Here is a 15151-nt window from a genome sequence, read left to right as displayed (position 1 = left end):
TGTTCGCCTAGCATGCATGAGGCACTGTGTTCTTTCCTTAGCACCACATAAAATTAAAATAAAGAGGGCTGGGGTTGTAGCTCAGTGGTAGAGTGCTTGCCTTGCAGGTGGAAGGCACTGGGTTCAATCCTCAGTACCACATAAAAATAAAATAAAGGTATTATGTCCATCTACAACTAAAAAAAATATTTTTAAAAAAGGTATTGTGTCCACCTAAAACTAAAAAATAAATATTTAAAAAATAAACAAATTCAGGATTCCTTTTGGTTGCTATTAGTTTCTTTTGTTTGTGGTGGAAACCAGGACTTTGTACATTCTAAGCACCCACTGTACTATATACCCAGCCCCACGTTTTAAGAATACATAAGGAAGTCTTAGCAGAGACCTGAACAGTCAAAAGTACTCTTAACAGTGAGCACAGAATGGGTCTGGAAGCCCAGTTCCACTTGGTATAGTTTTTAGGATTGTTAGCAGGATATAATTTGTTAAACAGCTCCAGGATGTAGGTCCTAGCTCCGACAAAGAGCAAACCTTTTTACTGTCAAATTGGGAGCTAACATGAACACTGCTTTATTAAATCAGATTTATTGAGATGGAACTTACAACCAGTAAAACTAATCCCTTTAAGTATACAGTTTGATGAGTTTTAGCAAACATTTGTCATTACTATGATAATTAAGATACAGAGCACTTTTCTCTCTCCCAAAAGTCTTCTCATGGCTCCTTATATTTGGTCTCCTTCCCGAATACCTAGTTCCTGGCAACCACTGGCTAATTTCTGTTCCTATAATCTTCTTTTCCAGAACATTACATAAATGGAATCACAATAGTCAGTCTTTTGCAATAAATTTTTTCCACTCAGCATAACAAATTTGTGATCTTTTCATAATGTTGCATATATCAGTACAGCAGTATGTTCTTTATTTTATATATATTTTTTGATACCAGGAATTGAACCCAGGGGTGCTTAACCATTGAGCCTCATCCCCAGCCCTATTTTGTATTTTATTTTGAGATAGGGTTCACTGATTTGCTGAGTGCCTCACCAAGTTGCTGAGCTTTGAACTCTCAGTCCTCCTGCGCTGCTGGGATTATAGGCATGTGCCACTGCATCCGGCTATGTATGTTTATTTATTTATTTATTTTGCTGAGAAATATTCCATTATTTGAATTTACTACCATTTGTTTATCCATTTGGGCCAACTGGAGCTGTTATGAGGTGAAGCTGCTATAAATATTTTGCCACTAGGTGTGGTAGTGAACATTGGTAATCTCAACAATTCAGGAGGCTGAAGCAGAAGGATCCCAAGTTTGACGTTAGCCTCAGCAATTCAGCGAGATCCTCAGCAACTTAACCCTCTCTCAAAAATAAAAAATAAAAAGGATTGCAGGTGTAGCTCAGTGGCAAAGTGGATTCAATCCTTAGTATCAAAAAGAAAAACAAAACCAACCAACCAAACAAAACAAAACACCATTTTACAAATAGTGTTATGTGGACATTAAATACCTATGAAGTGAGACTTCATTTAGCCACTAATATATAAGGGAGCTCTTTTCCTTTCCCTCCTTATACTGAAGCTATACATTTTGGCAATATGGTAAGTAGAGCATGCTTCTGGGAGACATTTTCTTATTGTGAGAAGCGAGCACCTTAGTTTCTTAGAAATGAAGTATTGTTTTTAATGGGTAGATGACAGGAGCTCTGATCCACTAATCTACTCAGAGTTTTAAAAGAATCATCCTTCTTTTTCCCTTACAGTTACAGAGGAAAGTCACGAAGAGCCAGCATTTCAGAATTTTATGCAAGAATCAATGGCACAGTACTGGAAGAGAAACAACAAATAGGAGATTTTAGGAAATTTCAGTTGATTCTAGAAGTCCCAGATTCTGGGACTCCATATGAAGAAACTATTCTTATCGCTGATTCAGGACTAGGATGAAGAACAATTTTCTTCAGAATAGCAGAATTTTTCTTTTGAGAGAATCTTATGACTCAGAAGAAGTCAGGGAGATGATTCTTGGAGCTGGCAGGTAGATATGTCAAGTCTGCCTTGGCCTTTCACTTACATTTATGCAAGGAACGATATACTGACTGCTTTTGGAAGCTGACATGCCTTCAAGCCTAAGTTTTATCATTTGAACTTATATACTTCTGCTGGTGATAGAATACAGAGAGAACTTATCCTGGCAACCACTTTAGATCTTAGCCTCTACTTCCCCAGCACCATGTCCTCAGCTTATAACCTGAGTTGTTCTTTTAGTAGAAAGGGAGAGGGGACACATAAGCTTGTCCAGGGTAGCAGTGGAGTCTCCTTGGCAAGTCAGTGTTGTTAATGAAATATGTCTCACACTAGTAGCTCATTAGAGGACACCAAGTTTGTTGAAGAAAGTGGGCAGAACGTAAGATTTCTGAATAAGAATTCTCTTAAATGGTAACTTGGGTAAAGAGTTTCTAATTATAACTTTATTCTAAGCCTGCCTGCCTGTCATGATTTCAAATTAGAAAATTATATAGTAACAAATAGATTCCCTTGTAATTGAGGCTTAAATTCACATGTCTAAACCTGCCTGTTAAGGGGGTAATATTTACTGAAGCTTCCCACGTATGCATAAGTGGAAACCAGGTACAGAGTCAGGCCCTGTTTGTATTGACTTTGAAGTTAATGCAGAGTATCCTTGGTGATTTATTGAAAGGCTATAGACTTTAGTCAGGTGCACATTCCATGCATAACAACCATTATAAGGGTTTGGCTGCTGACTCATTGGTTCTCAGAGCACAGTCTCTGGACCACAAGCATCAGAATCACTTGGGAAATTGTTAAAGGCATCTCAAACCTACTGAATTTGAAGCTCTGGGAGTGGGGCCCATCTACTTGTTAATAAGCCCGCCAAGTGATTCTGATGTACATGAGTTTGAGAAACACCTCTCCAATTCAAACAGCCTATGATAATTTCAGGTTGGGTGAATCAGGTACCAATCTTCATATGATTTACTTTATCAAAATAGCCTAATTTAAACATTCTAAACCAACAAAAGTTATTTTACCATTAACTACTAATTTCAATATTCTGTACTTAGCAGGAACCATTGGTCTAAAAATTTGACTGGTTCTTTCAGGGGAAACCATTAATAATAAAAGTCTTGATTTTTCTCTGTAGTGCCTTTGATCACATTTTCTTCCTTAAAAACTAACCTGTTTCCTCTAGGCTGTCAGCTCTATAAAGGCAAGGAGTGTCTTAATCATCTTTGTATCCCTTGCATAAGACCAACATATAACAGGTGCTCAATAAATGTTTGCTAAATGAATGAATCAAGTACCCAGATGGCAATGTGATTAATAAACAAGGGGAAATGAAGTTAAGACTAGAACAGGAAGGCTTTAGTTGAGTGTGCTTATAATTAGCAATAACTTATAAATTATTTAACAGTTAAAATATAACCACATTTTCTTGGCATTCACATCTTATTCTCTGCCTGGGACACTTAAGGCACTTAATATACTAATGAAAGCTGTATCTTAATTTTGGTCTCTTAAAGGAGTGGTCTAAATTTTATAAGATTTGTGTTCTGCATTAGATAACCAAAGCAGTTTATTTAACATGCTGGTATCCATGACCATATTATTTGCTTTTATTCCTACTCACTTCAATGCTACACCATTGATAAATATGGGTTGAGACAGCAACCATATGTGTTGGATGAGTAATACCAGTGAAGTTGTTCAGATTTGATGTGAAGTTGAAAGGTATATATTATTTTTTTTCAAGGCTGCCCATCTATATTAGCAGAAGCACAATGTGTAAGTTTGGAACTCTGGCAGAGCAATGGACCACTGATGACCAAGCAGATAGAACAAAGGAAATAGGCAAAGTCAATCCTATTCAGCCAAGTTTGCTTCATTCACAAAGGAGAAAATGAAAGGAACAACTGGAAAATAAATGGTGAAAATACTGGGTTGGGTGTTGAGAGCCACAGCCGAAGGGGCCCCAGCAAACTTCCAGCTGCCAGCTGATGATTGGCTCACAGGGGCCCCAGCAAACTTCTAGCTGCCAGCTGATTGGCTCCTCTGCGTTGATGCTCATTGGGCTGTTTCCCCGCCCTTTCAGACCACGCAGCTGCTCATTGGGGGACTTTTTTGGCTCGGCCCATGCGACCCAGCCAATCGGCCTCAAGAGCAGGAGGAGTTGGGGGGGGGGTTGAGAGGCTTGTGGGAAGCTGGTGGTGGCAGTTGGGCTCGGAGGGAATTCCTGAAGAGCTCCTGTGGTGTGGCATGTGTTCTAAAAATAAAGTTCATTTCTGCTTGATAAGTGGCTCTTGAATTGTGCCCAGCCAGAGTGTGGCAGCTGGGGTTATGGCTCAGCTTGCCTAGCATGTGCCAGGCCCTGGGTTTGATCCTCAGCACCACATAAAAATAAATAAAATAAAGGTATTTAGTTCAACTACAACTAAAAAATAAATATAAAAAAAAAGTCTTGAGTCAGTAGAAATATCAAAATAAAGGCAAAAAGGATGAGAATCGATGGAATAAATCTAGAAAATAGGTGAGATGATTGGGCTATTTGAATAAATAAAAACGCTGTTACATTACCACAGACCTCTGATTTTATAAAAGACTTCATAGACAGCAAAATCACTTTACAAAGATTAATGATAGATAAGTTTTGCTGTGTTTAATTTCCTATGAGGAATTGGTACTGGATTCCCAATGACTTGAATCAAAAGAAAAAGTGACATCTGATATTGGCATATATTCCTGAGTCTATTCAAGTACAGTGTAATAAACATCTCAGTATTCCTCTGTGCAAGGTAGGTCAAAGTGGTATGAATCTTCTCAACTGTGCAATAGAAATGGCTGCAGAGAAGCTAAGAAACATGTAGTTACATAGTAAAGACAAAAGTCGGGGACAGACTTGATATATATTACCATTGTGATCCATGTGTGAATGGTGGCTTTGTTGTTAACAAAAACTATAAAACATGGTACCAAAATAAAATGCAACTTTTTTTTGTGAAATCCTGTTTCTCTGAAATGAGGAAAACCCACTGTGTTTAAGAATCAAATCACTGTTTATAGAAACAAATTAAACTACATCAAGGTTTTCTGTTGGGTATTGTATGACTGAACTGAAATGTCCCTCTTTCTTTCTTTCTTTATTTTAGTTTTTGGCGGACACAATATCTTTGTTTGTATGTGGTGCTGAGGATCGAACCCGGGCCGCACGCATGCCAGGCGAGCGCGCTACCGCTTGAGCCACATCCCCAGCCCATCCCTCTTTCACTTTTATATTTTCCTCATCCTCTTCTTGCAGTGCTGGTTGAAAACAGGGGAGGACCCCATGAGGCTGTCAGTGGAGTGGGAACCATAGCTGCTGTCTGAGTCATCAGGGCTCTGAGGTATTCCAGCTTCACTCATGCCTGACATAGGCTCCTCAAAGACATCACTGCCCAATACACCATGGCCAGAGACATTGCCTTCTTCACTCTCTTGGGGCTCCATTTTCACATGAGCCAGGTTCCAAAGAGGAGAGGCATTTACCTCTGCACCTATAAATGTAGGCAAAAAACACACACCTAGTGGTAAGCCACCAAACAAAGGAGAATGAATATCCCACCAAGGGTCCACTAATGTACTCTGAGCTCAGTTTTCACTCTAATTGTGTACTTGGCTGGAGAATGTGGTTTTATTCTCTGCTTCAAACTGTCAAAAATATCTTCCTTATTCTTCTACCTTACCTTTATCTCACCTACTTGCATTTTTCCCCAAACCAAGGAAGTAAAACAATACAGGTGGAACAATCCCCTGCCTTGTCTCAGTAGCACGAAGGCAGGCCTTGTTCAGTTCATTACTTTCCCTGTCCTTCCTTCCTTTTATGGGGCTATCTTATGCCTCTTCCTTTTGTTTGGGTGCCTTTGATGCTCTCTAAGACTATGAATACTTATTGATCACTACAAAATGCTGAAAGCAGTTCCCTTCCTCTTTCCGCTGACAAGACACATGCTCCCTGTGTCTTTGCCTGTCTCCCACCCCATGTATTCCAGCAATGCTGTTCTGTGATCATTACTTCTTCTATGGTGAAGGGCTCTCTTCCCTATATTTTCATGCTTGTATGTTTGTTTTTATTTTGTGGTACTGGGGATTGAACCCAAGGGCACTCTACTACTGAGTTACATCCTCAGCACCCCCCCCCCTTTTTTTTTTTAATTTTGAGTCAGGTTTCACTAAGTTGCTGAAGCTGGCCTCAAATTTGTAATCCTCCTGCCCCAGCCTCCTGAGTTGCTGGGATTATAGTTGTGTGCTAGTGTGCCCAGCTATTCCTGACACTTCCAACCAAAAGTATGGCCTTAATTCTATTTGGGCCACATTTGAGGATTTGTTATCTGAGTCAGTTGAGCATTGATAAAGTGACTGTATTTGTAAATAACTGAATGCCTAGATTAATTTCCAATTTAACTGACTCAAGTTATGGTACTTACGGTAATCATAGCATTTATCTGGAAGAGGCCATCTGCCTCTAGCTGGGTAGCCCTGTTTCAATCTCCAATTTCTTGGAGTATTCTAGCAAGGAAACTCAAGTTTATCCATCTATCTGGCAGCCTCCTGATTCATAATTACAAGCATCAAGAAGGACTAACACAGAAGACTAAAGAAGGGATATCTACCCAATCAGCAGGATCAGCTGGTCAACAGGACAACAAACATTGCATCCATACCCTAACTGGATGGATTTTTTAAATTTTGTTTTTGATGTTGGGGATTGAACCCAGGGGCACTTTACCATAGTTACATCTCCAACCCTTTTTAATTTTGAGTTGGGGTCTTGCTAAGTTGCCAAGACTGATCTTGAACTACCTGTCTCAACCTCCTAAATCTTTGGGATTATGGATGTGCACCACTGTGCCCACCCTGGAGATTATTTTATAGAATAGCTATAAAGTTGTGCTAGTCCTCTGCTCACTAATTAGAAGAATTTTGCTATCTCTAGATCACTGAAGCTATATTTGTTTTAGGACTTTCCACTCTGCTCACTCCTATTTTTGTACTCCTACCTGATTCCAAAATGCCACTAAGTTCTTAGATTGGCAGATCTCCTAGAATCAAAATGAGTATGTTGATTTCTCTTACTTGAAGCCTGTGGGGAAGCTTCCACTTCCAGATTAGATGGGAAACGCTCACTCTGAGCCCCGAGGACTCCCATGGGCAGGGACTGGTCTCCAGAAGCAAGGTCAGCCTCCAGTTCCTCACTGACAGGAAAGGTGATGTCACTCACAGGTTCCTCCTTGATCTTCACGGGTTTAGTGTCCTCTGTGGCCTTCTCAGGATTGACAATCCTTTCATATTCTTCAGAGAGTTGCTTACTAATCTGTTGGCAAGCAAGAGTTAATTTTCCAAGGATATGTTAGAAGCAAGTTGGAGAGTCAACTTGCAGCATCCCATGGAAAAGCCAACAGAATATGAGTTAACAGATGAGATTTAAATTTCCACTGCCAGGCTGGGCATGCAGCTCAGTTGATAGAATGTGCAAGGTTCTGGATTCAGTCTCTAGCAGAGTATAACAGTTAACAACAAAACAATTTCCACTGTCAATGGAGGGAATCTATTTAAAGTAGTAAGTTCCAATTTATGTGGCAAAGATATATGTAGAAAATTTGTCAGAAAATTGTGTATCATTAACTGGAAGTTATATAAAAGCAAAACACTAAACACAGACTGTTTTACAGGTAAATCAGAACTAGGATAAAAGATTACATTTTTGTCTACAAAAACTAACAATTGACACTTATACTCTGGGTAGATAGTGAACAATGTGGGAAATCTGTATCGCTTAGCTAAGTCTGTGGATTAGTGTTAAAAATTAACAATTAAATTTTAGATTTGGGGAAACTTGAAACAATGCTTAAGGCTCTAGGGGTTGGAGAAATATCTGTAGTCTAACAAAAACTGGTGCCCCCATTCTCACCCTGTCTTGTTTTTCATAGCACTTAATGTTACTGAAATCATTAGTTTTTTGTTTACCTGCCAGATTCAGGAACTTGTTAACTGCCATATTCCACAATGTCTGACTCACAATTAACTTCAAGAAATTTTTGTTGAATAAAAAAATGCTAACCACATTCTCAGACTCCATATCCTTGTGTATAACTTCTTCCAGAGGAATTATCAATGAACAGGGCCATCCTTGATTTAAGGAGGCTGCTGGTACCTGCCAGGTCAGTGATGAGGCCAGTGGAACACAGTGAGGGCCATGAGAACAGTATAAGTTCACTGTTCCCAGATACTGTGCTCTATACTCCAGAGCAAATATTGTGGGATCCTGCTGAACACCCCTAAGCTGGACCTCTATGCCCACTTCTCCACCATGTCATCTCACCTGTAGCATGTAACTGTGATAGTCCTTGATGCGGTGTTGCCAGAACTTCTGGAGGGAGAGCACACTGCCAATACCCACTTCATGGAATACCTGCTCCATAACATCAGGGAAAGGAGTGTGTCCCAGCCGGGCTTCCCGATCCACAGCAAAGCGCAGCAACTTGGTGAACTTAAGGCAATACTCATGTGCCACATCAGTTAGTGTTTCCAGGACACTTTCATTAGCACATTCAAAGCCTGCATGAGCCAGGATTGTAGCCACTGCCTGGTAGAGGAGCTGCCGACAGGACTGCCAGCTGAGTTCAGTCACAGGTTCCCCTTTCCCACTGAAAGTGAAGACACAGTAGTGTTACAAGTGACCTATCCTGTTTTCCTGGAGGTTTTACAATTCCAGTCCAGTCACTAGCCCATATTTCCAAGGAAATTCCATCTAGGTATGCAGCTCAGTTTCATTCTGCTCTCAGGGCATGTCTCAGCAACCCCATTACAAAGTTTGAACAGGGAATACACGTCTATGATAAGCAGTTCAAAGGTTATCTAGTAAAAATGAAGCTTCTTCTACCAACTGCTCAATTTTGATCACTTCTAAGATTCATTTTAATAGTACAGTTCAGATACCTCCATAATACTCTAATTATTTCACCACAACATTAGTTTCCTGGGTAATATTTGTTTTTGTTTTGGTACTGGAGACTGAACTCAGGGATACTTGACCACTGAGTCATATCCCAGCCCTATTTTGTAATTTTAGAGACAGGGTCTCACTGAGTTGCTTAGTGCCTCACCATTGCTGAGGCTGGCTTTGAAATCACGATCCTCCTGTCTCAGCCTCTCAAGCTACTGGGATTATAGGCGAGTGCCACCACACCTGGATGTTCTGGGTAATATCTGAACTTCCAGAAGTGTATAGTTCCAATTAGAAGATTCTTAAACAATTATAAGAGAAGCTCTTTAACTGAGATGTCAAATCAATTTTATAAAAGCAATTTAATACACACATACCTGAAAAACGTTTTCAACCTATCCTATGCTATGAAATGGGTAGGGTCCATATTATTACATTCCTATTTGTCAAGTACGGAAACTAAAGTCAGAGGGGATGACTTGCTAGAGGTTGTTTAGGTATCGTCACTAAAATAGTGGAGCTTCTGATTCCAGATCCCATATTCTTCATATATTTGCCCCTAACCATTATGGCAAAAATGTTAATTCCCCCCCCCCAAAAAAGCTGTCTACTTGACTAAAAATAACTTTTAACAAGCTTTTAATAAGTTACTGCCCCCAAAATTTCCCATCTTGCTTCTGTCCCTCTTTGACAACGGAATTTATTGTATAAATAAAAATAAAACACAGCATAAAAAACCATTAGTTCTTTGACCATACCTGGCATATGTACATTGTGCCTGAAATATCCATTTTACTATTTTCTCTCTAGTAGCAACTACTGCAATTCACGTAATAGTTTGGTTTTTTTTTTTTTTTTTTGCGGTGCTGGGGATTGAACCCAGGGCCTTGTGCATGCAAGGTAAGCACTCTACCAACTCAGCTATATCCCTAGTCCTCATAAAATAGTTTAAAAATATAAGACAACCAATGGCCAAGTAACCCACTTAATATTTCCATTATCATCCCCATAACCAGGCTAAAAACCTCAGGAATGACTAAAAAACAGCTAGACCAGTATCACTTTACTTGATTCATACATGAACTTTTTTCAATAGAAAAAAATTGGCACCCTATAGCTGATGCAAATTATTTTTGTTATATAGTTTCTTCAAATATGCATAAAACAAAAATAAGTATAAACTTTTAACAATCACAATTCTCATTAACGATTAAAATAGAAATTTGACACACAACTACAAGAGTAATGGTGCACACCTGTAATCCCAGCTACTGGGGAGGCTGAGGCAGGAATATGGCCAGTTTGAGGCCAGACTCAGTAACTTTGTGAAACCCTGTCTCAAAATAAAAACTTAAAATGGCTGGGGATGTTGTTCAGTGGGAAAGCATCACTGGGTTCAATTCCTAGGACAAAAACTAACACCACCCCCCCCCCCCGCAAAAAAAACCCAAAACCAATAACAACAACAACAAAACTCTACAAAATTATAAATGAAAGCATCAATTTAATATGATGGTCAAGTAGAAACTACATTGCCTTCAAAATGTGAATTTGGTACTGATTGCTACATAGCAGGTTTTTTGATAGTATTCATGTTAGTTTGTGCCATATATGGAATAACACAGTTATCCCCCTCCCACTTTCACTATTCAGTGATGACTGGCATATGTACATTGTGCCTGAAATATCCATTTTACTATTTTCTCTCTAGTAGCAACTACTGCAATTTACATAATAGTTTTTTTTGCGGTGCTGGGGATTGACAGAACCTTTAATTACACAATGTGTTTTGCCATCATATGGCCCGACTGCAACCCTTACATGTTAAGTTTATTTCTGTTTTTTTTTTTTTTTCTCTCATTAGTTTGAAACAGTTAAAACAGTAACTATTGGGCTGGGGTTGTGGCTCAGCAGTATCACACTCACCTAGCACGTGCAAGGCCCTAGGTTCGATTCTCAGTTGAAGTAAACAAAATAAAGGCATTGTGTCCAACTACATCTAAAAAATTAAAAAAAATAAATAAAATCCCCCCTCTTCTTCCTGATGGGGAGAGTCACAGCCTTTAGGACAGGAGTCCCCTGTCCCACTGTCCCAAAGGGGACTGTTTCTCCTTAGCTAGCAAAGCAATAAACCTTTTTTAAAAAAATAGTAACTATTGAGCTGGAGTTGTAGCTCAGTGGTAGAGTGCTTGCTTAGCACATGTGAGGCCCTGAATTCAGTCCTCAGTACCACATAAAAATAAAGAAAATAAAGGTATTGTGTCCATCTACAACTAAAACATATTTTTAAAGAAATAGTAACTATTATCATGAATAGGCATATGTAATAAATGATATATGTAATATTCTTGTCAAACATCTTTAACTTGAATTTAAACTTGAGGATATAACCAGCAAATCCAGTAAAGAGGACATTCTACAAGACCAATGACCTGAACCTGTAAAGATAGTAAAGAGCCATAAAAATCATATGCAATGCATGAATCTTTGAATTGGGGAAAATATATCTATAAAAGATATTTTGGAGACAATAGGAGAAATCTAAATACGGACTTTTGAAACATTATTTAATATTCATTTACTTTGGTTGGTGATAGTATTGTGCTTACGTAGGAATATTCCTTTATTCTTAGGATATGCATGCTAAAGAATTCAGGGGTGAAATTATTGTGACATGTAAAACTTACTTTAAAACGTTTGGCATAAGCAGTATGTATATGTGCATAACGTATTTATTGTGTGTACATGTGTGTATACAAATGTATACATACATAATGTGAGAAAGTTAATTAATCATTGTTGAATGTAGGGAAAGGGTATTTGGATGTTTGTTGTACTACTATTTGAACTTTCCATAGGATTAACAAATTTAAAATGAAAAAGAAAAAAATTTGAAATGAAAAGAAAAAATGTAACTGGCATTCTGAAATCTAGTAGTAATGCTAGATTACAAAGCAGTCATTCAGAGGATCTGGACCAGAACTTCTCAAACTTAAATGCCTATATCAATCTCATGAGAATCTTGTTAAAACTGCAGATTCTGATTCAGTAGATCTGGGTGGGATCTGAGCTTCTGCATTTCTAAAAAGCTCCCAGGTGATGCTGATGCTCCTGGTCTTGGACCAGATTTTGAGTAATAAAGATCAAACATTTTGGCATTATCGTTTCTTAAACAATGTTATCAAAATGAAAATACACAATTTAAAAATTCTTCTATAGACTTGCAGATTCCTAATAATACGAGAATAAGTCCATAAAATCCAATGTGAAGCGAAACCCATAATATTCATTTTATATTAAATAAACTAGACTCTGAAGTCTACAAGGCCAGGGCCCTTTCTACATACCAGTGTATTATCTTGCTCTTAGTAAAGTGCTTGGCACATAGTAAAAACGATGTTATCAAAATGAAAATACACAATTTAAAAATTCTTCTATAGACTTGCAGATTCCTAATAATACGAGAATAAGTCCATAAAATCCAATGTGAAGCGAAACCCATAATATTCATTTTATATTAAATAAACTAGACTCTGAAGTCTACAAGGCCAGGGCCCTTTCTACATACCAGTGTATTATCTTGCTCTTAGTAAAGTGCTTGGCACATAGTAGGCACTCAATAAATTTCTGTTGTGTCAGAAAGTCTGTCACTACAGACTCTGGATTCTGAAGATATGGGTTCAAGGTAGACACTTCTCACTAATTGGAGGAGCAACCTTGGCCAAATCAATCACTCTTATCCTCAGTTTCTTCATGTAGAAATGGAAATTCTATTATAGGCTTAACAGCATTGCTGGGAAGATTACTTGAGAAAAATAAGATACAGCAAAGTTTTGCCTTACCGATAAAAGTCACTCTCTGGGTCACTGTGCCGGATCTGGAATGGTGCATTGGGATTCTTACAATCTAAAGGTAGGAGATCATCAGGTAGAGGAGGTGACCCAGGACAGGAGGGAAGGGGTTCACTCTCCTCAGTCTTTACACCTTCCATCTGCTGTTGATTCTGGGCTTGAGCAGCAGCAATAAGGTTGCGAAGACGTCGGTTATGCTGGATCAACTGAATGGTATGGATGGTGAGGCTGCATGGCTCTGAGGGGATGTCTAACATAGTGGGGGGCTTGGGTTTGTTGGCTGAGGGTTGGTGCAGGGGTGGGTCATGTACTTCTACCAGACGGAACTCTCGTGGGAGCAGATCAAAGGAACTTCTGTTGGTCTGGCTTGAGGACATTGGTATCTCTCCCCAGTATCTCAACATTTTTGGAATAAGAAGGGAAGAGCTCTCAGGTTTAATGTAGAAGCTATCCTAAAAATAATGTTTAAATCTCTGGCAACTGTAGGTTATAGGCTTCTATAGTGAAAAATATGAAGTCTAGCCAATTATTTACATAAAAAGCAAGTTAAGAACACTTCAAAAAATGTCAGTATTGGCAAAACTGTAGGACCAAAGATGTTCTCCCTGGAGAAATGAAGAGAAATAAAACCATTAGATGTAGACAAAAGACACACAAAAGACAATTCCTACTAGACTGAACCACAAGGTAGAATCTGAGTTATTAGTAAATTAAGAGCTGCAATGTTGTCTGGGACTTAGTAACCATGTTTTCTATTTCATTTCACTAACTCATTACCAGAACTACCGTCATGACAAATTCTAAACAATTTGCAAGGCATGATACTTAAATATGAAACCTGGAGTATTTCTCAGAACATTTTGACACAACTGTGCTAGATCAATAGGAGGAAGGAAGTAGGAGGAGGGGTTCTTTTTGTGTGTGTTAAGCATGGTAACATTTAACTGATCCTTGTGGGAAACTCTGTGAACATCTAATCTAGTCTCATGCTTTCAACTTTTGACATATCTAGGAAAGAATGTAAGATCTCTCTGCTTCTCATTGATATCCCTTACGCTAATCATCACACTGCAGCTAGAAAATCTTTTAAAAACTCAAATTTAATGACTTCCCATTGCCCACTGGAAAAAGTCAGAATTTTTTTGGCTTACCAATCAGCAAAATTCACAATCTGGTTTCAACCCACCTTTCTAGATTCATTGCCCATATGTCTCTTCAAGTTTAACAAATATTTATTGAATGTCAGGCATTATGTGAGGAAATGAAGACCAATAGTGCAAGTTCTCTGTCCTGAAATGTGAGAGAGAGGAACAAAATACTTATGTTAAGTACTGTTCTAAAGACATAGACCTGTTACAGTAGAAGCAAAAAGAAGGAGCTCCCTGAACTAAATGGCCACTTTAATTCTAACAATATCATACTACTCCAACGCTAGGCATTCCCACAGTTTTGACCCTTTAAACTGTGATCTCTGGCAGAAATGCTCTGCCACACAGAATACAAGTCCCTAGCAGACTTGTATTCACCCATTAAGTTACCACCTTCCATCACTTCCCCAATTCATATCCCTAATACATATGCTAATGTTCATTGCATGCCTCTGTCACAGCCTTTATCCCTTAATTTTAATCTGTATTTAATCAAATTTCTTCTTCCACGTATGGGAGATTATGGCTATAATTTGGGTACAGAGTCTGGCATTTATTGATACCTTATTATGTGCTGGACTTCACCTTTATTATTTACTTCAATTCTCCCTAGAACTCTAAAGTAAATGCAAATATCCCCATTTTTCAGATGCGGAAGTTGAGGCGGAGTCTTGTGCATAGTCACAAATACAGAAGGTGAAAGATCAAGACAGTCTCCAGAGTCGGCACTCAACCACTAAACTATGCTACCTCAATAATTCATTTCGGAAAGGAAAAAAATGAATAAATGAAACAACAACAACCAAAAATCGCCCTCTTCCCTAACGTCACCGAAAAGACTAGGAAGGACAGGTACCGAACCTAAGGAATGCCCAAGTTCCTCCGGGGGGGCTCCTCGGTCACCGTCAGCAGGCGCAGGCGCCAATCACAGGATCCGGGGGACGCCTGACGAGAGGGCCGCCGGGAGATGGGCAGGTGGGGGTCTGAGGCCAGACGATGAGACGCCACAATTCACTGTCGTGTTCCAGGAGCCGGCTGGGTGCCTGTCCGACTCCGAGAGGTTGAGCGAGGGTCGGGTCAGGCCCGGAAAACTGATTTGTTGATTAGCGGTCCAACACTGTGCCGGAAGTGCTTCTATTCTATCAGGCTATGCCACAG

The 15151-nt window shown here is 39.1% G+C and overlaps 2 protein-coding genes across 4 annotated transcripts in view; one reads left to right on the top strand and one right to left on the bottom strand.

Annotated features, from left to right (window-relative positions):
- Positions 1-5101, top strand: part of GPN1 (GPN-loop GTPase 1) — a 30002-nt gene extending 24901 nt beyond the window's left edge. For both annotated transcript variants that reach the window (XM_081264233.1, XM_081264234.1), the window contains one exon: positions 1760-5101. In XM_081264233.1, coding sequence (XP_081120359.1) covers positions 1760-1845 — 86 coding nt within the window. In that variant the 3' untranslated portion in view covers positions 1846-5101. The remainder of the gene's footprint in view (positions 1-1759) is intronic.
- Positions 2337-15114, bottom strand: SUPT7L (SPT7 like, STAGA complex subunit gamma). Of its 2 annotated transcripts, none has more exons than XM_081264231.1 (7): positions 14855-15114; positions 14032-14135; positions 12837-13450; positions 8371-8695; positions 7125-7362; positions 5279-5545; positions 2337-5143 (listed from the first exon to the last, which is right to left on the bottom strand). In XM_081264231.1, the coding sequence occupies exons 3-6, from the start codon at positions 13247-13249 to the stop codon at positions 5283-5285; spliced, it is 1239 nt and encodes a 412-aa protein (XP_081120357.1). In that variant the 5' UTR covers positions 13250-13450; positions 14032-14135; positions 14855-15114; the 3' UTR covers positions 2337-5143; positions 5279-5282. The 2 variants fall into 2 exon arrangements, with proteins under 2 accessions (XP_081120357.1, XP_081120358.1); XM_081264232.1 differs by lacking the exon at positions 14855-15114 and adding an exon at positions 14557-14838.
- Between the last annotated feature and the right edge of the window lie 37 nt (positions 15115-15151).

The sequence above is a fragment of the Spermophilus citellus genome (assembly GCF_964194105.1).
Source record: "Spermophilus citellus genome assembly, chromosome: 13".
Taxonomy (NCBI): domain Eukaryota; kingdom Metazoa; phylum Chordata; class Mammalia; order Rodentia; family Sciuridae; genus Spermophilus; species Spermophilus citellus.
Note: the sequence above shows the minus strand (reverse complement) of the source record. Positions and strands in the feature narration are given on the sequence as shown.

What these genes read in the sequence shown, in the direction of transcription:
- SUPT7L (XM_081264231.1), bottom strand. Translation starts at nt 13,249, where the DNA reads ATGTTGAGATACTGGGGAGAGATACCAATGTCCTCAAGCCAGACCAAC. An exon ending in CCAGAGAGTGACTTTTATCG is followed by an intron (nt 8,696 to 12,836) that starts GTAAGGCAAAAC and finishes CTTCACTTTCAG; the next exon opens with TGGGAAAGGGGAACCTGTGA. An exon ending in AGCTTCCCCACAGGCTTCAA is followed by an intron (nt 5,546 to 7,124) that starts GTAAGAGAAATC and finishes CTACATTTATAG; the next exon opens with GTGCAGAGGTAAATGCCTCT.